At 36.8% G+C, this 23,458-nt stretch overlaps 1 protein-coding gene across 1 annotated transcript in view; it reads left to right on the forward strand.

Annotated features, from left to right (window-relative positions):
• The window catches only part of LRBA (LPS responsive beige-like anchor protein), a 752,417-nt gene that overhangs the window by 204,044 nt on the left and 524,915 nt on the right, over positions 1 to 23,458 (forward strand). Inside the window, exons 29-31 of the mRNA XM_045295806.1 lie at positions 6,229 to 6,362; positions 18,876 to 18,954; positions 20,953 to 21,086. Of these exons, the coding sequence (XP_045151741.1) occupies positions 6,229 to 6,362; positions 18,876 to 18,954; positions 20,953 to 21,086 (347 nt within the window). The remainder of the gene's footprint in view (positions 1 to 6,228; positions 6,363 to 18,875; positions 18,955 to 20,952; positions 21,087 to 23,458) is intronic.

Here is a 23,458-nt window from a genome sequence, read left to right on the forward strand (position 1 = left end):
TAAAGGGTGAACCGATCACAAGATCTACATATAACCTCCCTGGGGGACTGACAACAGAAAAGTGGGTGAAGGGAGACATTGGACAGTGTAAGATATGACAAAATAATAATTTCTAAAGTATCAAGGGTTCATGAGGCAGAGGGGTGCAGGGAGGGAGGGAGAAAAATGAAGAGCTGATACTAAGGGTTTAAGCAGAGAGCAAAAATTTTGAGAATGATAATGGCAACGAATGTACAAATATGCTTGATACAATTTGATGTATGTATGGATTGTGATAAGAGTTGTGTGCACCCCCAATAAAAGGATTTAAACAAAGCACAACTCAGCTAATGAACACAGTTTTACTTACGAGATTGGGAAGAATTATGAGTGGTCAGTTGTATTTTATCAGCTGCTCAATTTTTACGCTTTGTATTTATATTAACTTTGTGTTGTCATCAAGAAAATTTAAGTGAGACTAGATTTCTAATTTTGATATATTTTATTAATATAGTTGAAGAATACTATTTCTTAAAACAGGAACAAAATTGAATTTTTTTTTAGTATTTCTTTTTAAATAGTGTAGAAATTAAATGTATACCTTAGTGCTTTGGGTGAGTAACTTATTTGGGACTCTGCTTGGGTGATACATTTTAAGAGGTTGATAGAAGTGGAAAGCTAAAGTTAAACTTGGGTGCTAGCATGTACTTTGTGTTTGTTCTGTGGAACTTCCTTGCCTGCTATACATTCAGCGTTTTGTTTGGTGGCAAGCAAACTGATACGTGATTTTCTCGGTTCCCTCCTTCCCACTTCCTTTTTGTTAAAGCGAGAGTCACTTTTTGAAAGACTATTTTCATGCAGCCGTAGAAGAGTGGGATATCTCTGGGAATTTCAAAGCATCCCTCAGATCATGTGTTTATCTCAGGAATGCTGTGTCAGAAATCACAACTCTCCTCATATCTTTAGAATTATCAACTTCCAAGCTATAGCTGGAACGTTTAGAGTAACAGCTCTGTGAGTGAAGCCTTGCTGAAAGGCTGCCAGGTTGTGGACCTCTGTAAACAGCAAGGTGTTTGTGTCCATTCCCATGCCCAAATTCTTGCTTTTATCTGATTTGAAGATCCTCTCTGGCGATTAGTACATGCCAGGGATTTATCTTGATAAAGTTCAAGGGCTGGCCAGATTTTTCAGCTAGATCCTTAGGGACCAAGTGCTAGAACGAAGTTTGTTTTTTTTCCTCCTTTAGTGAACTGTTGGCACATTAAATAAAATAGCATTTTTGTGAAGGCTTATGACGAAGCAGCTTGAAACTGATAGAATACTGAAATAGAACTTCCGAGCCTCAGTCGTTTCAAGGACTGTTGCTATTTGTTAATAAATAAAATTTCAAAACAAAACAAAAAAATCACCGTAGTTGGAAAGAAATAAAGATCACAGTTTTTACTTGACCTCCTTTCCTCACGTATGAAAAGGGGATGACAACTGATAGCACTTAACTCAGTGGTTATAAATATTAAATGAAATAAGATTCTGAGTTTACGTTTGGAAAATGAGCTTACATCACTGGTTATCTGTCTACCACATTCTTGGGGGTGAAAATTGAAGTGGTTTTGTGAAAATTTATGACATATCAAAAACCCAGATATTTGTTTTTCAAATATGATAAATGATTTCAGCTTTGGTTCCTAAATACGTCTGACAAATGTCAGAAATATCCCTAGCATATTCCTGCCATCTAGTTCAAAGTTTTCTTGAATGAGTGTTGCATTTTCCAAACAAAGTATTTTATACTATATGTGAGATGCTCAGTCTTTGCATATAGCCGCTCACTGCCATCCAGTTGACTCTGGCTCATCGTCTCCCTATACAGTTTACAAGGCTGTATATCTTTACAGAAGCCTCATCTGTCTTCCACAGAGTGTCTGTTGGGTTTGAACTGCTGACCTTGATGTTAGCCGTCTATCGCTGGCCCTGTAAGCACCACCAGGCTGAACTAAAATATGTATTTAAATTCTATATTATTTTTTTCAACCAATATATGTTTGCCATTTTAGATTTACTCCTATTGTCTACACAATAGGCGAAAGGTCCTTTTTGTCGGAGAGTTTAGTCTTTTGTTCCTTAACTTTGTAATTATGAAAATAGTTTGTGAAAGGAATGAAAATAACACCCACACTGCCTATTGTTTGAAGTCCTTTCAGTTTCTGTTTGTGTTTTCTGTGTTCTGATGTGAACTATCGCTATACAGTGTTATGAGCGTTCCTCGTAACGTATTAGAATTTGTCAGTGGATTTGGAAGTATCTTTCACTAACCCCAAACCCAACCCATTACTATTGTGCTGATTCGAATCATAGTGACCCTGTAGGACAGAGTAGAGCTGCCACTTATGGTTTCCTGGGTTCCTTTTTCGCTCTTATCTAGAATTATATAGCTAGATAATGAAGCTGTTTTCATTTGTAAAATGCTAGAGTAAGTAAAAAAATATTGCTACAGAACCGTATTTTTATTAAACATAAAATCAAAACGTGAAGCTCTTGTTTCTCAATATGTCTGCTGCTTAGGTCTATACACTTCTGAAGGAGGTGTTTCTAAGGAGCCCTGGTTGCATTACACTCAGCTCTGCTAGCTGCAAGGTCAGCAGTTGGAATCGCCAATTGCTCTGCGGGAGTAAGATGAGGCTCTCTATTCCTGTAAAGATTTACAGCCTTGGAAACCCACATCAGCAGTGCTAGTCTATTACATTGGTAGGTTCAAGTCAGAATTGACTTTTGTGAGTTTGGGGAAAGAATGAAGCCAGAAGGGGTAAGGTAAGGGCTGTACATTGAATGGGCTCATGTTTCTCATTGAAATTCTCATAAGACCGCCCTTGCTACTCAAAGAATGAGCATGTGTGTTGTGACGGGGGAACTTTCTTTTGTGTAGCTTGTCTTTTTTTTTTTTTTTTACTGTTTCCATTTTCTTAAAATTTCTTGATAATAAACCTCATGATCTTTCTGTGTCCTTCAAGAAAATCAATAAATATTACCCTTTGGAGGCTCCCCAAAGAGTCACCATACATAACCTTCTAAGCCTTGAATTAAACTGGCTGAGCATATCCCTCTTGTAAGCCATTGCTTTGATTGGGCCCTTTTCCCAAAAACATCCTAACAGGACCAAAGAAAGAGAACTTGTCTACCATCCACTTAACAGCCTTGGAAATCCTGTGGGGTGTTCTACTTGTCCCTAATTACGCTAAGTCAGAATTAACTAATTGACAACAAATATTATTTAATTCTGTATGTTAAATGGCTAAATTGTATCAGGTATGGATTATATCTCAGTAAATTAGGCAAAAAGAAGTTCATGTGAGGAAACAGTTGGGCACAGAGGCGGTTTGCACACTCATCTCCATCTGTAGGACAGTTTGACCAAGTAATTTCAGAAAATAACTTTAGCTCTGTGCCTTAGAATTGAATAGAGCTGATGCCAGGACCTTGAAGTGGAGAGCAGATGTTTTGAGAATGATGAGGGCAATGAATGTACAAATGTGCTTTACATAGTTGATGTATGTGTGGATTGTGATAAGAGTTGTATGAGCCTTTAATAAAATGATTTTAAAAAATAAAATTACACAAGGTAAAGAAAAAAAAGAATTAGTCTCAGAAACCCATAGGGCCAGTTTTAGGGCAGTGGTTCTCAACCTTTCTAATACCAAGATCCTTTACAGTTCCTCATGATGTGGTGACCCTCAACCATAAAATTATTTTCCTTGCTACTTCATGACTGTAATTTTGCTACTGTTATGACCCCTGTGAAAGGGTCATTCAATCCAAGGGTTGTTGAGAACTGGTGCTATAGGGTAACCATTAGTCACGTCTACTCCATAGCAGTGAGCTTGGTGTGGTTTTTATTTGGTTTTCTCATTGTATTATGAAAATCTTTATACAGAGAAATTGAAATAATTGCAGTGTACCCCTCACTGTAAAATCTAAACTTAACCCTTTACTACATTTGCTTTATATCTCTTTATATAACACTTCATCTGTCCATCCTCTGTCAGTCAATGTTATTTATTTTTGGATGCATTTCAAAGTTGTAGGCATCAGCACACTTCATCTAGAACACTTGAATGTGTAGAGCTGTTTAGAGATTTATACTTTTTTCCTTTTATTGTAAAATAGACATAAAATGAAAGACACTTCTCTTATGTGTACTTTTGATAGTTTTGACAAATTCTGATAACCTCTATAATCAAAAACTCCCACTGAGATAAAATCAACCCTTGAATATTATGTATAGAAATTGTTGAAAAAAATTGTTGAATTGTTTACTTTGTTAAACATTACAAAAAATATAATAAACTATTTTAAAGTAAACATACAAGGTAAAAGCACTCTTGAGAGCTCTTTTGCCACTTCCCCCAAACCATTTGCTTATTTTCCTGTTTGAAGGGTAGCTGGGCTTTTACCATTTGGGGGCTATCATAAGTAAAGCTTCTAAGATCATTATTAGACAAATGTTTTTGTGAATATCTATTTTCTTGGGTAAATAGCTAGGGGTCGAATTGTTAGGTCATAAAAGGTAGGTGTGTATGTGTCATAAATTTTAAATATAGAAAAAGCAGTATTACATTTTGAAATATTATCCTTTATTTTGCTCTTACTGTATTTACCTATTATATGTATAAACTAGATATTGCTGTTTCCTTTTTTTTGTGATCAAATGTGAGTGTAAATTCACCATATCTGCACTTTGCTGTCTTAACACTCCCTCTCCCCCTCAAAAGAAGTAAATGGGAAATAGGGTTTTCTTAAACAATGGGTTCATCAATTTTTTGCCCAAAGTAATTATCCTGCCCTCATCCCCTCGAGCATGCACATGCAGCTTACACATACACACACACTCAGAGGTCATATCTACTCTCTCTAAAGTCAATAATCTTCATCTGATATAAGCTGCCATGATTTAAGCGCATAGTTTTGGATTGGGGGCTCAGGTGGCTGTTGCTTCTATTTTTTAGTATATAGTTAACATTGGCAGTCACCCTTATAATGATGTGACACCAGCTACCTCCAAGTACATTGAATAAACCATTCCTAGCACAAGAGAACTTGATTTAATTGGCAACACTGTTTGCCCTCACGTGATAAAGCACTGGAGTAAAACGAAACACATTTGGATTGTGTTATCTCTTTCTGAAATAATGAAAACAGTTTTCTAAAAGTGTTAGAAATACATAATTTTCATTTTTAAATATATTTATTCGGATCATGTATCTAACTAACTTTATTTAGAAACTGAATACTTTAAAGCTGCTGAGGGAATACTTGCTGCTTGCAGTTAAACAATATTGTCAACAAAAGATGTGATTAAATAAATTGAATGTTGAAGACTTTAGTCTTATGGTTAACACCAGGTAATTAAAAGTAAGCACTGCTGTGGGAGTGCATTATATATCAGCTGTCCTCTTTACCTCATTAAGGTTTTTTTTTGCATGTTTATGGGACTAACTTCAATTAAGAATGTCTTTAAGGTATGCCTAACAAGGTCTTTTAGGTACTATTTTGGCATAAAGTATTACACTTTAATTGAAAATTGGTATTTCATAAATACCTGTGTTTGAATAATATATATGATGTACAACTTTCATTTGATACTTTTGCTTCTAGTAGTTTTTATACTTATGCATTGTTTTTCTATATAGTATCTTTCAAAAAATATCATTTTTGTGAAGTTACTGAAAGATTTGGGTTGTATACATGTTTTAAAATTTTTAATATCGGTATTGTTGCTTTATAGGATTTCTAAGTTTTTATGATTTCATGTTAGAATTCCTTTAAATATTTTAGATAAATATTGGATTTTCTATTTCAAATCTGAGATTAAGAAAAAGTTAATTGTTTTTCCACTTGAGTGCTACAATGTTTCACATCAATATGTGTGTGTGTGTGTGTGTGTATGTAGTCACACACATATATACACACAACTCTTTGGTTATACACAGTTTAAGTTGAACAAAGACAGTTCCAAATGAAAAAAAAAAATTTGTATCAAAGTGTATTGTCTTCATTCTAAAACTTGAAATGATGATAATTGATCATTGATCTTCAATTGAGAATATTCCACAAATTTTAAATTGTATGTTGTAATAGAGAAAAGAAAGTTTGAAAAAGAAATTTATTTCTGTTTTCTGTTGGGAAGTGCATATAATTAATTAACCTGAGTGATCATTTGTATTTTTAAAAATTTATTTTCCTTTTTCATTACAGAAGTGTCATAATTGCAACAAAAAAATCGTCAGTCTTGTCTCCCACACCAAGTTCAAGTATGCCCACCAATGCTGTCAGTGTGGTCTCTTCAGTAGACCCTGCCCAGCCCTTAGATGTCGGAGGAGAGTCACCTGGTAAGTTGTCAGTGATGTAAACAGACAAACATTCAGGACCAATTTTGGTAAAGTTTAGTACATTGGTAACATTGAAAAATGCATTATTGATAATTTTGTTGTCTTTTCCCCCTCTAAGCTATTTTATTTTGCTAATAGAAAAAAATTTTTTGGGAATTTTAAGTGCAATTATTTTCTTAGAGATTTTATAGCATTTAAAGATGACAAAATTCTAATGGTAGATTTATTGAAAAAAATGTATCATAATCATTACTATGTCAATTTATTCTTTTTATGTGAGAGGGTTTGTAAATGTTCATGAAGAAAAAAAAGGAATTAAAGGTAATGAAAAGTTTCCACAAACTTTTTGAATCCCCTTGTACATTGAGAAAACAAAGCAAGACAATGTATTATCACATTCTCTCTTTCTCCATGTTTGGGGATTTTTGGCATTTTTTACGTTTGAAATATAATATCAGTGTTTATTTCAAATTCTCTTAGTAGTCATGTATTTTCCCTCTGGAAATGAAAACTGCAAAGGTAGTAGACATAGTTTTAGTCTGCCTTATCTCCATCTTCGTGAGAAAATGTAAAGGACAATGAGTGCAGCCCTCTACCAGATGTTTCTTCTTTCAGACTGTTCCTGTATACTCTGATATCCCTGGTTTTTGTTTTTTAAAGAGAAGAAGCAATTTGGTAATTCAGATTTGGTTAGTTATCCAAATCCCTACACATGTACTCTTATCTAAAGCCTATTTCTGTATCGTCTGCTTGCTTCCTCGATTAGCCCCTGTGGTGAAAGGGACAAAATTTCCACCCAGTGGTGCTTATATGCTACCTTTTATATTCCGTAATAGTGAATTTCTCATTAACTTCTCATTCAAAATGTAGTCATTTTTGATCTTTTCCTCTTGTTTTTATTACTCTCTAGTTTCAGTTTATATAACCAAAACAACAAACCACATTTCTGAATTTTATGATGAATCAACAAAAAGGAATAAACTTGGCTAATAAAACATTAACTTGATAGTACATAACTTTATTAAAAATAAAAATTTCATTGGAAGACTATAACATGAGTTTAATAGCACAAAAGTTTAAACCACATGAAATTTTTGCTATAAAAAAATCTAGGATAGATTCTTAAGTACACCAAAATTAAAGGTTTCTACTTTATGTGATGTTAAAATATATGAGGTCAAATTAAGTATATGTAATCTTTGTTAAAATATTATCTCCCAGATAATTTTATATTTTAGTAGAAAATTTGTGGATTTGTACATTTGTGTTTGAAAACATTATCAAAACTATAATTTGTATTTTTGTTTTATTTTACAAAACCCACTGCCATTGAGTTGCATAGGGTCACTGTGAGTTGGAATCAGATAGATGACTCTGAACTCTTGAGTGAATTTTGACTCTCTCTCAACCGCATAGCCAGTGGAGAACTGCCTAACAGAACTGCCCCATTTTGCTGTGCTCTATCTTTATAGCAGCTGATTGCCAAATCTTTCACCCATGGAATAGTGGTTTCTAACTGCTGACCTTTTGATTAGCCACAGTACAACTAGGGTTCTGTTGAATATACAAATCTCAGATTTGGAGTTGAAAGACGTTCAGTGTTTTATCTATAGACAAGTACAGTAGCTGTAATGGCAAGTTGTCAGAGGAAACCAGCCTCTTACAACCGAAGGGTCTGTAGGCACAAATGTACGGCTATAATAATATAAAGCTTACAGTAAAGTCATAGAAAATAGGTGAGTAAAATAATGGAGTCAGACACATTTCATGGTAGCATGCTCACCTCCGGAAGGGCCATGATCTTAGCAGCCAGGTCTGTGCAGAGAGTGAGAATATAGTTCTAACCAAGGCTTATATACACTTAGAGGGCATGCAAGCCCCCCTAATTATAGAGAACCACATATGTAACAGGAAGGGGCTGTCCAATAGGCATACGTGGGATAGGAAGACGATGAGCTAGGGGTGTTACATACAGTAGAAAGGAGAGGTATTAGGGGTGGACATGTGACAAGATAGGTGGATCCTAGATTCAAGGTGGCAGCCTAACATTGGTCATCCTTGAGTTGGCTTGACCTTGTCTCTGGGCTCTCCATCAGGGAATCAATCCACTATCCATATTATCAGGGAGTGGGCCTCACATAGCACGGGACAGACCATAGGGTCTGATTGCTCTACATGGCTGATACCCTGAGGGCTATAACCTCTGAGCAGCTGACCTCCTAGTGTATAGTCACCACCATATATTAGCAGGCAGAGTCCTAGGCCTGGCATACAATATGGGGGACAACCTGGGGGAAAACCCTTTTGTATCCCACAGCAAGTCGTCTTAGTAAGTGGTGAATGATATACATCAAAGAACAGGGTAAACCTCTCTGCTCATGTTTTCAAAGAAAAGTTCACGAGAAAACAGTTTCAGTGAATACATCAACACTTAGAAATTTCCAAGTTCCTCATCACCAAAGATTTATAGCTGGAGATATACAGTGAACCCTCGCCACTTCGCGCTTCAACTTCCGCGGCTTCACTCTATCCCGGTTTTTGTGTAACAGCGCATGCTCTGTCATTACTGCCACTGATTGGCTCATACTGTACACACTTGATGCCATAAATAATATAATAAATAATAGATAATTGTAACGTCCAAAATGTTTTGCTGTATTTTCCCTTTTTCGTTTAATAAATTGGGTAATACGAGTGTAATGGCGACTAAAGGGTGTTTTTTCATGTCCTCTATGCTCTAACTACGAAAATATTTGATTTACAAATAAGGAATCCTACTTCGTGGAATTTCATTTATCACGGTAGGGCCTAGAACCGATTAACCGCGATAAACGAGGGTTCACTGTAATATGATATGGCCTGGTAAGATGACATTCTTTCAAATATACCTCCGTGTTTTTCTGCCTTGTTGTGAAGCATATTAAAATATAGCGTTAGATCTCTGGCTCTCACGGGCTCTCTGGGAGAAAGAATTCATGCCAAAGCCTGGTTCATGATCCAAGTGAGTTTTCTTTTTTTTTTAATCGTTTTATTAGGGGATCATACAACTCTTATCCAACCCATACATACATCAGTTGTGTAAAGCACACTTGTACATTCATTGCCCTCATCATTCTCAAAACATTTGCTCTCCACTTAAGCCCCCGGCATCAGGTCCTCTTTTTTTCCCCTCCCTCCCTACTCCCTCCTCCCTTATAAACCCTTGATAATTTATAAATTATTATTTTGTCATATCTTGCCCTGTCCGACGGCTCCCTTCGCCCACTTTTATGTTGTCCGTACCCCAGGGAAGAAGTCACATGTAGACCCTTTTCAACCCACTCTCCCTCTACACATTATGAAAGGTAAAAGAAGCTTCAGGTTTACACAAGCACCTCAGGGCACTTCACCACTGCACATGGCGTCCTGAGGCCATAGGAGATCACAGCACCACCTTTGAGGAGCAGCTTGAGAAGCAGAAGTGACTGCAAGACTTGAGTTTTCAGGTCCTCCACTGGGAGGCGTGGTCGTCAATCCTGGTCGACCCCATTGGTTGAATTGAATTCACCTGGCCCACATGGGCCAATCCAGGTGTAACGCCCACCTAGGTGTACTACCCCTTCCTGGCCAGAAGCTCGAACCTCTGAGCATGTGCAATGGACGCCCCATGCCCTATTCTTCGTACCTAACAATACCAGTAATTAATGCTAGCCCCAAAGGAATGAAATATAGTTATCTATGTGATAGGTGATAGTCATTTACAAAACTCAGTAATTTTATTGCTTACTAGGATATTACACTCTAATCTGTTTATCAGGGCCATCCACATTTTTAAATTAGTTATTTTTAAATGGGGAAAATATTTGATTCCTATAAAATTTTATTCTCTGTTTAATTTAAAATTTTGGCTCCGAGACTTATCTTTATTCTTTTAGTACATGTCAGTTATTTAATGATCACTTTTCACTGGTCATACAGACTAACCTTTGTAGATTTAAGCTGGTCTAGAGTGGTATGTAAAATAATGAGCAGATAGTGTTTAAGGATTAAATATTGGCATTTGTTTTAATGATGCATTATCCTACGGGACATTATTTATTTATACCCATAAGGGCCTTAAATAAGCAATTGGCTACTCCCTGATGATCTATTTGCATTTTCTTTTTGGTTCTCTGGAAATGTCTGGAGAAAGGTCATTTTGATGGAGCCAGTTTATCAGTACGACGATAAGGAACAGATAAGACAGTGTCAGTCTACATGTTGGCAGTAGCTTCTGTAGTTTTATATGTGACATAATCTCCTAGGAGTTCCTAAGAGATATAAAGATTGGTAAAGATTTTACATTAAAGTCTTTAATGTAAAGATTTGTAGGAATGCATTTGTGGTAAATGATTTTTATATTAATTGATAAAAGATGAGCTTGTATTTTGAAATACATTCTCTCACTGGTAGGACTGAAGGACAATCTGGTGTGAAATTACTGTGATAAATATATTAGTTTGTTTCATCTTTTTAAAAAAGTGTGACTACTGCTAATTAATTATTTTTAATGGTGAAGTGTTTCTTCATAGTTTAAAATAATGCTTTGTAAAAATCTTTTCTGGTCTATATTTTTAAAATTTTTGAAGTAAACGTTTCTAGAATAGTACCAGACAAATGTTTTTGTTATGGCTTTATGAGCAAACAGTGAACTTCTCTTTAAACAATATTTTTTACAGTTTGCATTTAACTTGCTTAAATTAGGGTTGGTTTACACAACTCAAGATAATTTCATGATAATTTCCATCTCTACTCTTAAGCATATTGGATCTTACACAGTAGGTCCTCCATATTTGTACATTCATCAACCTTGGATTTAAAAGTTTGGAGGATGAGGCCAATTACTTGCAGTACTCCTATACTGGGAGGGTGGAGGGAAGGTGGGGTAGAAAGGGGGAACCGATTACAAGGATTTACATATAACCTCCTCCCTAGGGGATGGGATGGACAATAGAAAAGTCGGTGAAGGGAGACATCGGACCGTGTAAGTTATGACAAAATAACAATTTACAAGTTATCAAGGACTCCTTCAAAGGCTAAAAGGGAGAACAAAGTAAATTTACATAGCAGTGACGCTGTATTTTGTATTATAAGTGATCTAGGGATGCTTTAAAGTTTATGGAGGATGTGCTTGGGGCCTGTGCAAATAAGAACATCCACAAATTTTGATCTTAGAACCAGTACTCTGCAGATATGGAGGGATAATTGCATTCCCACGATGAAGTATTAAATATCCTGTGTTCTTTGGAAGCTGCACTGCCCAATATCAGTAGCTACATGAGACATGTGGCTATATAAATGAATGAAAATGGAATAAAGTTTAGAATGCAGTTTCTTGATTGCATCAGCCATATATCAAGTGCTCAGCAGCCATGCATAGCTTAGTGGATATTCTGTTGAACAGCACAGATATAGAATAGAATAGAATATTTCTAGCATTGCAGGAAATTCTCTAATGAATAAATAGCACTACTTCACGGACTTTGCCGATTAAGATGTAAAATTTCAGCAAAAACGACTTCATAGATGGTGATGTTCATAGATGGGATTGTACTCTTTATCAAGAGCTGCATGTCTGGTTTCTTTCTTTTTGTATTTGTGACAGTTGAACGCTCTGCTTTGATTGTTACATCATTGAGGGTAGCAAAACCATGATCGTGAATGTTACCATCCTGACTTGATTTGTTTGTTGGTATATTTTTACATAGAGAAGCTCCTATTTTGACATTTTGTTACCTAGTGGTATGGGTCTTATGATAAAGGCATGGTAAATCCTTGGGTTTTCCCTGCCGTGTTAATTTAAATAGTTTGGATGCTTTCTATATTTTTGGTATAATTTTTCTGTAAGCCTAAGACTATTCAAAATGTGTCTATTTAAAAAGTGAACTTGATACTCCCTCAATACAAGAATGCTTTGTTCTATTAAATTGGCAATCCATGATGCTCACCTACCTGACACGATCGCTGAAGACAAATGGGTGCATAAGCAAATGTGGTGAAGAAAGCTGATGGCGCCCAGCTATCAAAAGATACACGTTCTGGGGTCGTAAAGGCTTGAAGGTAAACAAGCAGCCATCTAGCTCAGAAGCATCAAAGCCCACATGGAAAAAGCACACCAGCCTGTGTGATCATGGGGTGTTGAAGGGATGAGGTATCAGGCATCAAAAAAAACCAAAAAACCTTATCATTGTGAGTGAGGGGGAATGTGGAGTGGAGACCCAAAGCCCATCTGTAGGCGACCTGACATCTCGTTGCAGAAGGGTCACGGGGAGGAGACAAGCCAGTCAGGGTGCAGTGTAGCAACGATGAAACATACAACTTTCCTCTAGTCCCTAAATGTTTCATCCCCACTTGTTATCATGATCCCAATTCTACCTTACAAATCTGGCTAGACCAGAGAATGTACACTGGTACAGATAGGAAGTGGAAACACAGGAAATCCAGGACAGCTGATGATCCCTTCAGGACCAGTGGTGAGAGTGGCGATACCGGGAGGGTGGAGGGAGGGTAGGGTAGAGAGGGGGAACTGATTAGAAGGATCTACATATAACCTTCTCTCTGGGGGACAGGCAACAGAAAAGTGGGTGAAGGGATACGTTGGACAGTGTAAGATATGACAAAATAATAATTTATAAATTATCAAGAGTTCATGAGGGAGAGGGGAGCGGGCAGGGAAGGGAAAAAATGAGGACCTGATGCCAGGGGCTTAAGTGGAGAGCAAATGTTTTGAGAATGATGAGGGTAATGAATGTACAAATGTGCTTTACACAATTGATGTGTGTATGGATTGTGATGAGTTGTATTAGCCCCCAATAAAATGATTAAATAAATAAATATAGATCTGAAAAAACAAAAAAAGTGAACTTGAAATTCTAAATGAGAGAAAACAAGAGTTTCTCCCCTAGCATCTTTCTAAGTTGGCCATGTAAGATGGTTAGGTTTCAGTTTTTGTATCTTGGATTTAGTGTATTTGTATTTGGTGGATTTCCTTTCAATGCGGCTGTGTCCTTTCCGATGTTCTTTTAAAAATTTCTTTTCATTCTTGGACAGCGTAAGCCACTTTAACTTTATTGATCTTTAAAAAACAAAACGAAACTCCATTGATGTTTGGAAACCTATTTTCTGTCTGGAATAACATGTGCCACTTGAATCTTCATTTCCTGCCCTGGACTCAAACTTGCTCCTTTCCCAAAGCTGCAGTTTGTTTATTTGCTAAGGATGCTAATTGCTGCTACATTGACCATTTTTTATAGATCTCTTCACTGAGATTATTTTGAAGGGGATTATAATACTTTTAAAACATAGTATGGGCTGTTGAGTTGTATTAATTTCTGAAAAAAACAAACCAAACCATTTAGATTAAATCCATTGTGATTCATATTATCTCTCTGAATAAAATTGAACTGTGCTCCGTAGGGTTTTTAAGGATGTCGCTTTACAGAAAGATCACCAGATCTTAATGCCAAGGCATCTCCCTGGATGGCTTTCCACTGCAAACCTTTCCATCAGTGGCTTGGTTAGTAGTTGCTGTGTAATCCATGGACCCCAAATTCGCTAGTGGTATTGAATTTGACTCTTTTCATTTGTATCTTTAAAAAAATTTTTTTTATTGGGAGCTCTTACAGAGATTATAATGATCCACAATTCAATTAGATCAAGCATAATTGTACAATTAGTATCATCATTAGTTTCAAAACATTATCTTTCTTCTTAAACTCTTTGATATCAGTTCCCCTTTATCCCCTTCCTTCCCCCACCCTGCTCCCCCAGCACCCTTATTATATTATTATTTTATTTTTTCCATATCTTAACATCATCCAATGTGTCCATTCATCTACAGTTCTGTTATCCATTCCCCTAGAATGGGGTTATAGAGTCAGCATTGCTATCAGTCCCCTTCTCCCGCCTCTTCCCGTACCCTCAGAGAACCATTACTCCTGTTACTGTTTCTGAAGGGTTTATCTCTCTTGGATATATTAATCTTGTTAGATCTGTATATGTTCATTTGTATAATTAAAATCATTTGATGTATTTTTATTGCTTTAATGACTAGCGATTTTGAGCATCTTTTCACATGTTCATTGGCCACATGTATATGTTCTTGGGTGAAATCATCTTTTAAAATCCTTTGACCACTTTTTGATTTTTCTTTTTGTCTCTGTTGCTTGTTTGTTGTTGTTGTTTTTTACTTTGGCTTTTAAAAAATTAAAAAAATTATTTTATTTTATTGGGGTATCTTAACAGCTCTTATCACAATCTAGACATATATCTGTTGTGTCAAACGCATCTGTACATATGTTGTCATCATCTTTTTCAAAATATTTTCTTTCTCGAGCCCTTGGCATCAACTCCTCATTTTTTGCTCCCTCCCCTCCCTCCCTCCTCCATGTCCTTTTGATAATTTATAAATATTTCTTTTTTTTTCTGGTCTTACACCAACCACTGTCTCTCTTCACCCACTCTTCTGCTGTCCGTCTCCCTGGGAGGGGGCCATACATCGATTATTGTGATCAGTTCCCCCTTACTCCTGTGTTTTTTTTTTGTTTTGTTTTTTAATTCTCAAATTTTTTCCCCAATTCTTTCTCTGCCTGACTTCATATGATCTGAAGTCTCTGTCAATGTCCTACACCTGAAGGCCACCGGGAACACACTTTTGGTTAGCCCAGCTGATGTGCTGCTCTTTTCGGGAGGATGTTTGTACACTGTGGAGAACCTTGGGGTAGGCTAACAGGTTTCTTAGACTTAAAGATGCGGCAGTGACTCGTACAATTGGGATTGTGTGACTCTGAATGTGTGACTGCATGTGTTACTCTGACAACAGTTATTTGTGTCTATCCTCAGACATGATTGCAGAATCGTATTGTTTTTATCTTGATTCATCATGGTTATAGAATGACGTACTGATGTTTTATGGGGATTTTTTTTTTATATCCAACAAGAAATACCAAGACCTAGCTCTAGGTTTCAAGCCAGTGCCTAAGAACCCACACCTTGCTCATTGAACAAGGCCAATTCCTGGATACCAGGGGCTGCTTTTTCCTTATCTGTTTCCCTTATGTCTCTATATACTAGTTAAGTAATTTTATAATCTTTCTGCTTATTCCATTTAGTCCCCAGAAGCGCTCCCATCATAATCATCCCCAAAGAACAGAGTATGAATGTCAGGCCTATGTTAATGTATAGATTCTGGGATCCCTTGAGCCCCTTTCCTCTTAGTTTACTAGCTTTCTTTTTAGTTTTGTTTTTGTTTTGCATTTGCTACTTTTTTTTAGCTTAGAGCTCTAGATTTTGTGATGGAATTTCAATTTGTGTTTAGATACTGCTTTCAGACGTTGAAAAGGGTTCTGGAATTCGACTGGCACATTGAGCTGCAGGCAAGGTCTACACACCTGTACCTAAACCCTCCAGGTGTTTACAGCACCTCCCCTCTGTGTGTGTCATAGAGAGGAACTTGACACTGTAGGTGGCCAAACTTTTTCTAGCTTCTTTATGGGAATAATTCCTTATAGAATAATTAGTACCAGACTAGTCCAAAGCAGTTGGAGATTAAATATGTGCCAAATGTCCAGCTTTTTCAGGATGTTTCATCTCTAGGATCTGTAGCTCTATGGGACACCTCATAGAACTCACAGAACTTTAAGGAAATGTTTCATGAGGTTGCAGTTTCTGTCAAGTCCTAAATCAAAAGCTCAGACATACGAGGGTATACCAAACCAAACCAAACCAAACCAAACCAAACCAAACAACACAATTGTGCTGGACGGAGCAGAGCTTTCGGAGTATGCATTTTTTTTTTTAGGCAAGCATCGACCAACTCTCTCTGACTTAGTGCACCCTCGGGCATTGCCTGGGAAGGTTTTTTTTCCTGGTCACAGTAAGTTTTTTTGTAAAAGCAGTTTCACTTGAACCTTGTTTTTATTTTTTTTTGTGATGGCCAATTTAAGAGAACTGTGAAATTCTGTTTCCTGCTTGGGAAAAGTGCTGCAGAAACTGTTGTGATGTTGAGCACAGCTTACAAGGACAGCACTACGGGAACAACTCAAGTGTACGAGCTGTTTTCTTGTTTCCAAAAGGGTGAAATATCAACTGATGGCAGACTTGTTCTGGATGTCCGTCAACTTCCCAAATGGATGAAAATGTTACATGTAGTACAGATAGAGTTTGCTCCACCAAGTCTGACTGTTAATCAAGCTTTCTCTTTAGAGGTTCTGAAAAGATTACCTAATGCATATAACCAAAAAGGCCTGATTTGTGGCAGATGGGGGACTGGTTTTGTCACCACGACAATGCATCTGCTTATGTAGCTATCTCAATGTGCCAGTTTTTGGTAAAAAGAAAACAACCCAGCATGCCTCTATTGCCCTACACACCTTACTCACCTGTCCTTTCTCTGTGCAACTTCTTTTTTGTTTCTGTGAATGAAGAGGGACATGAAAGGACAGGGATTTGACAATATAGAAGAGGTGAATAGAAAAAACGAGGAGGTGCTGTCAGTCATCCAAACAGATGAGTGTGAAAAATGTTTCCAAAAATGGAATTGCAAGATTTGACAAATGTATTGAGTATAATGGTGGAAAGGTTTTATAAAAAAGCCTTAAAATGTTTTTTAAATGCACAGCTCTGGGGGGATGAGGGTTGGTTCCAGTTTCAGGGCGGGGGTAGCCCCACGTGTGTCTAGAGGAGCCTCCTCGTCCACAAAGCTGAGTAAGCTGTTGAATCCAGCTCCGGTGATAATCCTCAAGTCCTCGGAGTTGATGAGCATGTAGGGCAAGGAAAACAGTCAGGAAACAAAGGTCATACAAGGGCTTGCGTTGGTGGAGATGCAGTTTTTGTCTCTTAGAAGACCATACCCTCAAGGGGTAGTGATTTATGTCACATTCTCCAGTGAGGTGCCGACTTAAGGATCATCACACTTTAATCCTGAACAGAGAACTCTCTCCACAATGAGATTAAAACCGTAGGCATGGTGGGTAGATTTCATATTACACAGAAATTATAATATATGGAGACCAGAATTTACATTTACACAAAAGGGGGTTGTGGCTAAAAGGGCCATCTTAAGTAATTGACTACATCTCATTTTAATTAAACATTGGTTTTACAAAGAAATGTCTCTTTTATATCTTTAGCTTAAATCCGTAGCTTAAATTGAATGATCTTTCTATCACTATATTTCTTGAATCTTACAGAGAAACTTTACTTTTTTCGCTGACTTCTTTAAGCTGTTTAGAACTCTTCAATTGTCCCCCAAATTCACGTTCTATATTTGTCATAGGCTGTTTCAGTTCCTATTCATCCACCTGCACTCCCACCACCAACACACACGTGCAGTCTTTCATTATTCATTATATTTGTCAATGCTAATTTTCTTGTGACTAATTTTCTCTTGCCAGGTAAAATTTATTAGCACAGTTATTTATTGAGAACATAATGATGATGGTACATCGGACAAAATAGTTTCAAAATTTTATACTTTAGCAAGAGGTTGAATTAATTCATGATTTAACAATACAGGGTTATATATGGGTAAATATATGCCCTATGAATATATGATATATAGGGATAAGAATCTATAGGGGTAATTATAAGTATTGATTGCAATGGGTGAAATAGGATATCTTTGTTGAAATTGCTTTTATGCTGTAGTTTGAACAAATATAAAGATAAAAGGTGGTAGGAAATGGAGAAGGCTGTGTATGCCACGTGGGAAGATTAGCCTCTGAAAATATGGAGAAAAGCACCGTATATCCTCGAGTATAAACTGATCCGAATATCAGCCATGGCACCTGATTTTACCACAAAAACTGCACTAAAAACATGCTGAAAAACTCAGCTTATCCACGAGTATATATGGCATGCTTAATATTCTGTAACAAGTATTAGTTGTAGACCTCTTATTGTAGCAGGTTTTCCTAGGCTCAAGGTTTAGATACCTGAGAAAGATGAGGGCTCTGATATTAAAGAGGGCAATATAGTAGAAAGAAAACATTTTAAAATTCTATTGATCATAATATGAAAAATGCAACAAAAGGTTATGCACTAATTGCAGTGAGGGCACAAATGAGTAAGTAATAAATTCCCCTTAAGTCATTTAGAGGCCCCCTCAGCTATGCATTGGATTATGTTTTCCACACTGGTCTCAGGAGCGGTTGGGATGTGACAGAAGTTATTTGATGCCTAAGTAGAGACTTGTTTTCATGGTGATGGAGCCATAATTATCCGAGGCTAAATTTATAAATAGCTATTTCTGTTTTTTGCCTTGATTTAAAAAATTTAATACTTGTAAAGTCATTAAAGTTTGATGCTGAATAGAAGGGACTACTGAACCTACTTAAGTGAGTCAGAATTTACTTTTGCCTTTTCAGCTCCTACATGTAAAGATTGCTTGCAGTGGTCATTACACTTTTAATTTGTATAAGAAAGAGTTCAGGAACTCTTTCTTAATTGTTAGATGCCAGTGTTACTGAAGCAGTAATAGACACTTTTCTTTCATAGGTAGTCGGTCATCTCAAGCAAAACTACCCACAGTCCCAGCAGTTGGTTCAGTTCCACAAGACCCAGTTTCAAATATGAGGTAAACGCTGCTAAATCAGATATTTGTGATTTATTCCTCTTGATGACCCTTTTAACCTGCCTACATTGCTTTTCTTCTTCTTTCTCTTTCTCAACATAAATGACACTTAAAGGGTTTGGAATATGTTAAGAGTTTCTTTTCTTTGGAAGATGATGAACCAGGTGTCAATTTGTGATAAATTATAAATGCTATGTATTTAACAAATATTTTAGTCACACCGTTACATATAGCTTTTATTTCAAATGATTATAAATTAATAGCTTGTGGTTTGGAGTTCCACTTTTTTTTAAGGGAACAAATTAATTATCTTTATTTTTTATCATTTTATTGGGGCTTCTTATAGCTTTTATCACAACCCATACATACATCCATGTGTCAAGCAATTTGATACATATGTTGCCATCATCATTGGAGTTCCACTTTTGTAGAGTTTCTGTGATAGTGGCCGAAGGCCAATCAACCAAAGCTTCAGTGATGCTGTATTATAGATACATTTTCCTGTTGTTTACTGTGTGGACAAGGTAGTCGAGAGAAAGCCAGTGACAGTCATATATGTATGAGAAAGGGCTTTATGTCAAATAATCTTATATCAAGAAGGCATCACAGCTCAGTTCAACTCAAGTCCATTGGGCTGATGCTAGCAGAGCCCTCTCCAGACTCAAGTAGCTTCAGACTGATATCATAAAAAGATGAAACTCAAAGCAGGGAGATCACAGGCTGGTAGGTGCAGAGTCATGTGGCTCCAAGATCTGTGGAAACATGGCAGGATACAGATAGCTCAGAGGTTGGCTCCCATGGTAAAAGTGTTAGTCCGGGTTGACTAGAGAAACAAAACCAGAGACACTCATATGTGTGTAAAAGAGATCTTTATATCCTAGAGCAATTGTATATGAGAAAACATTCCAGCCCATTCTGCATCAAGTCCATAAGTCTGATATTAGCCCCCATGTTCAATACTAGCCCATAAATTCCTCTTCAGACCCACGCAGCTACTTGCAATGATGCCAAATGCAGGAAGATCACAGGCTGGTGAGTGAAAAGTCTTGTGGATCCAATGGTGGTGGAAACATTTTCAGGGCTCTGGCTGCCTTCAGGGTGGCTCCATGTGGCTTGCTAACAGGAAGACAAAGACAAACTGTGTCCCACCTCCAGGGAGGAGGAGAAGTTCCCAGAATCCTGAGAAGCTCACGCCCACAAGGAAGCATCATCAGGCTGTGTCCTGTTTGAAAAGCTAGACTCCACCCCCTCATTCTTAATAACCTCACGTTGATACGATTATGTAACTACCACAGTCAGTGACCCTCATGGTGCGGCACTTGGATGCAGACACAGTGTTCCAGCAAGGTGGAAGACAAAGGACCACAGGCCCCACTACCACCACCAAAACAGGCATCATCAGACTGTGACCTCATGGATTGGTAGGACTCCACCCCTACACTGTCACACAGGTACAAGCTGACACAAAATCTAATGGCCACATTTATGTTGCTTGATGTGAATTATGCACTTCAAATTCTAGTTTCGGATGCTATGAAGCATTTTTAACATTTGAGTCTTAGTGACCGAAGTGTTGGAAATTTTTCTTACTGAAAATTAAACATCCATAGCATTCCATACATGTGGCACAGTAGTTGTGATGCCCTCCATGGATAAGAGATCCTGGTTCTTTGAGATATATTTAAAAAAACAAACAACTCAAGCTATTCTGTGTTACATAGGGAGGTACATTACTGAAGTTATTCTATGGTAAGAGATTGTTAATGACACCCTATACTTCCACTGTTTTGCCAGCTGATAGTTCCAGGACACGTGTCTATACCCATTGCCATTAAGTTGATTCTGGCTATAGCAACCCTGTAAAGAGTCGAACTGACCCTTAGGGATTCCAGGGCAGTAAATCATTATGAAGCCGACTGCCACAACTTTTCCCATTGAGTTTGAAGCACTGATCGTGGGTTAGCAGCCAATTGCTTTAACTATTTATCTCCTTTCAATTAGTATTACCGAGAGACTTGAACATGCTCTGGAAAAGGCGGCACCTCTTCTGCGAGAGATTTTTGTGGATTTTGCACCTTTTCTTTCTCGTACACTTTTGGGTAGCCATGGACAAGAACTGCTTATAGAAGGAACAAGTAAGTTCTTTTCCTTTAGTCTTTATATGTACATTTAAATTTCAAGTTATTAAAAACATTAAATTGATAGTAAAAAAATGCACGGAATTTGGTTTCCAACCTTGCTTCTAAGAGACCTTGTATCTTTTGACAAATATATGTCTTTGTTATATATCTGGTCAATATTTTGATGGCTTGAATGAATCAGAAAATAAAGTGTGGAATCTGAGAAGTAAATTATATTGTTTTATACTGAATTGTATAATTTGTGGGTTAGATACCAATAAAAATGTAATAACAGAAAGCTATGTTGCTTTAAAAACACACCAAAATTAACTTTGAGAGTAGGGAATTGGATAGATTACTAATTTCATGGTAATTAGCCATTAAGTTTTTGCTTAAACCTCCACTAAGTCATTGTGTTTTGTTGTCTATTAGGGAAATGAGGAATGCATTATTTGTCTCAATTACCGAAATTCTAATTTCCTAAGAGAGTAAACAGTAGTAGTGTTATCTAGTCTGCTTACATTACGGATAGGTGAATAGGCTTTATCTAAGTGGTATACTTTGAGATTGTAGCAAATCAGTATCATGTAGGTGTATGATTTTGAAGATGTTGGAAACCATGCTTTTTAAAGAGCGGGTCAAGAATATTGGACTTTTTTTCTTTCCGTTTTCTTATCATGGGGCACTTGTAGAAAATAACCTTGAAATATTAGAAAGGATGACTTATCCAAGTAGAACTAGACATAAATGGAAGTTTGCCCAGAAAGCAGATTTTAGTTCAATACAGAATGATTTTTTAAAGTTGAGCATTTTAAAAGTTTAGCAGACTGACTTCAAAATGAAGCCTTCATTGATGTAAGAAGAACGTTTTATATCATCTGTTGCTAAGTGACTTTGATAACAGTTGATCTAGAACGGGCTTTTTGTCTTCAAAATTTTCCGACTCCCGAGAAACAGAAAACAACAGACTGGTGATTTCCCAGAGCTTGCAGGGAGTGAGACCTCGAATACTGCACAGTGGAAGAGAAGGTTCATTTTGGAGTAATGAGAATGTTTCAGAATACTTACATGAAAAAGTAGCACTGGGTTTATGTGAAATATTTAAGTTTGGCATGGAATTTATTTTCCTCTGTTGGAGGATCTGTATATATTTTTAGCTCATGAAGTAATAAAATTCTAAAGGAAACAAATCTGAAAGTTGAAGAGAGTATATTAAAAGGTCTCTTCTGGATTTATAGGAGCCCTGGTGATGTAGTGGTTTTGCATTGGCCTGTGATCTGTATGGTCACCGGTTCAAAACCACCACCAGCTCCATGGAAGAAAGATTGGGCATTCTACTATGAGTCAACATTGACTCAATGGTAGTGAGTTTGGTTTTTTAATTAGCATTTATACTCCATATATTACACATTAGTTTTCAAAGGGGTGTTAAACTTATAAACTACATTTCATTTCATTATCATAAAAATGTAAGTAAAATGAATATTCGTTTTTGAATTATATAAGAAAACCAACAAAATAAAGATCACTTTAGATCCCCCAAAGTATTAGAAATTGACAATTCTAAATCATTCAATAAAACTTGACCTAAAACCAATTTTTTATACATTCTGACAAAATAGTATCAAAGAAGAAGATGTACTGTGTCAATTATAAACTTGAGAAGTACCCTTCTCATTGGATTGAGCTTATAAAAATAGCAAGTAAATATAAGGTTTTTTTTGTAACATAAGTATTTTAAGTGGGAAGTGGTGAAAAAAACTTTTTTTTAAGTGGGAAGTGGTGTTTTGGGCCATCACTTGTCAGTTTGTCGAAATGTGGTAGCTTGTGTGTAGCTGTGATGCTGGAAACTATGTCACTGGTATTTCAAACACCAGCAGGGTCACTCAAAGGGAACAGATTTTAAGAGCGCTTCCTTCCACACTAAGAATAGACTATGAAGGAGTAGGCTTTCTATTTAGGAGGAATTAGCCACAGAAAACCAGATGGATAGGAACAAAACATTGTCAAATCCTGAAGGCCTAATGAATAGAAATGGAACATTGCCAGAAATAGTGCCCAAAGATAAGCCCCTCAGGCCAGGAGGCACTCAAAATACAACTGATGAAGAGCTGCCTTCTCAAAGTGGAGAAGTAATGGAGCGAATGAGAGTGAAGCCTGTGGGACCTTCATTTGCAACTTATATAACCTGACCAACCCAACGTGAGAAAGACAGCTGCGAAAATCTGCTAATCAGGATTTGGAATGTGCAAAGTATGAAACTAAGAAAATTGGCAGTCATCAAAAATGCAGTGGAATGCATCAAAATTGAAAAGTGTTAGTGAGCTGAAATAGATTGATATTGGCTATTTTGAATCAGAAAATCATGGTTTATGATGTTAAGAATG

Source organism: Echinops telfairi, unplaced genomic scaffold, assembly GCF_000313985.2.
Source record: "Echinops telfairi isolate 266 unplaced genomic scaffold, ASM31398v2 ScPeMD7_5868;HRSCAF=6743_1, whole genome shotgun sequence".
In the NCBI taxonomy this organism is placed as follows: domain Eukaryota; kingdom Metazoa; phylum Chordata; class Mammalia; order Afrosoricida; family Tenrecidae; genus Echinops; species Echinops telfairi.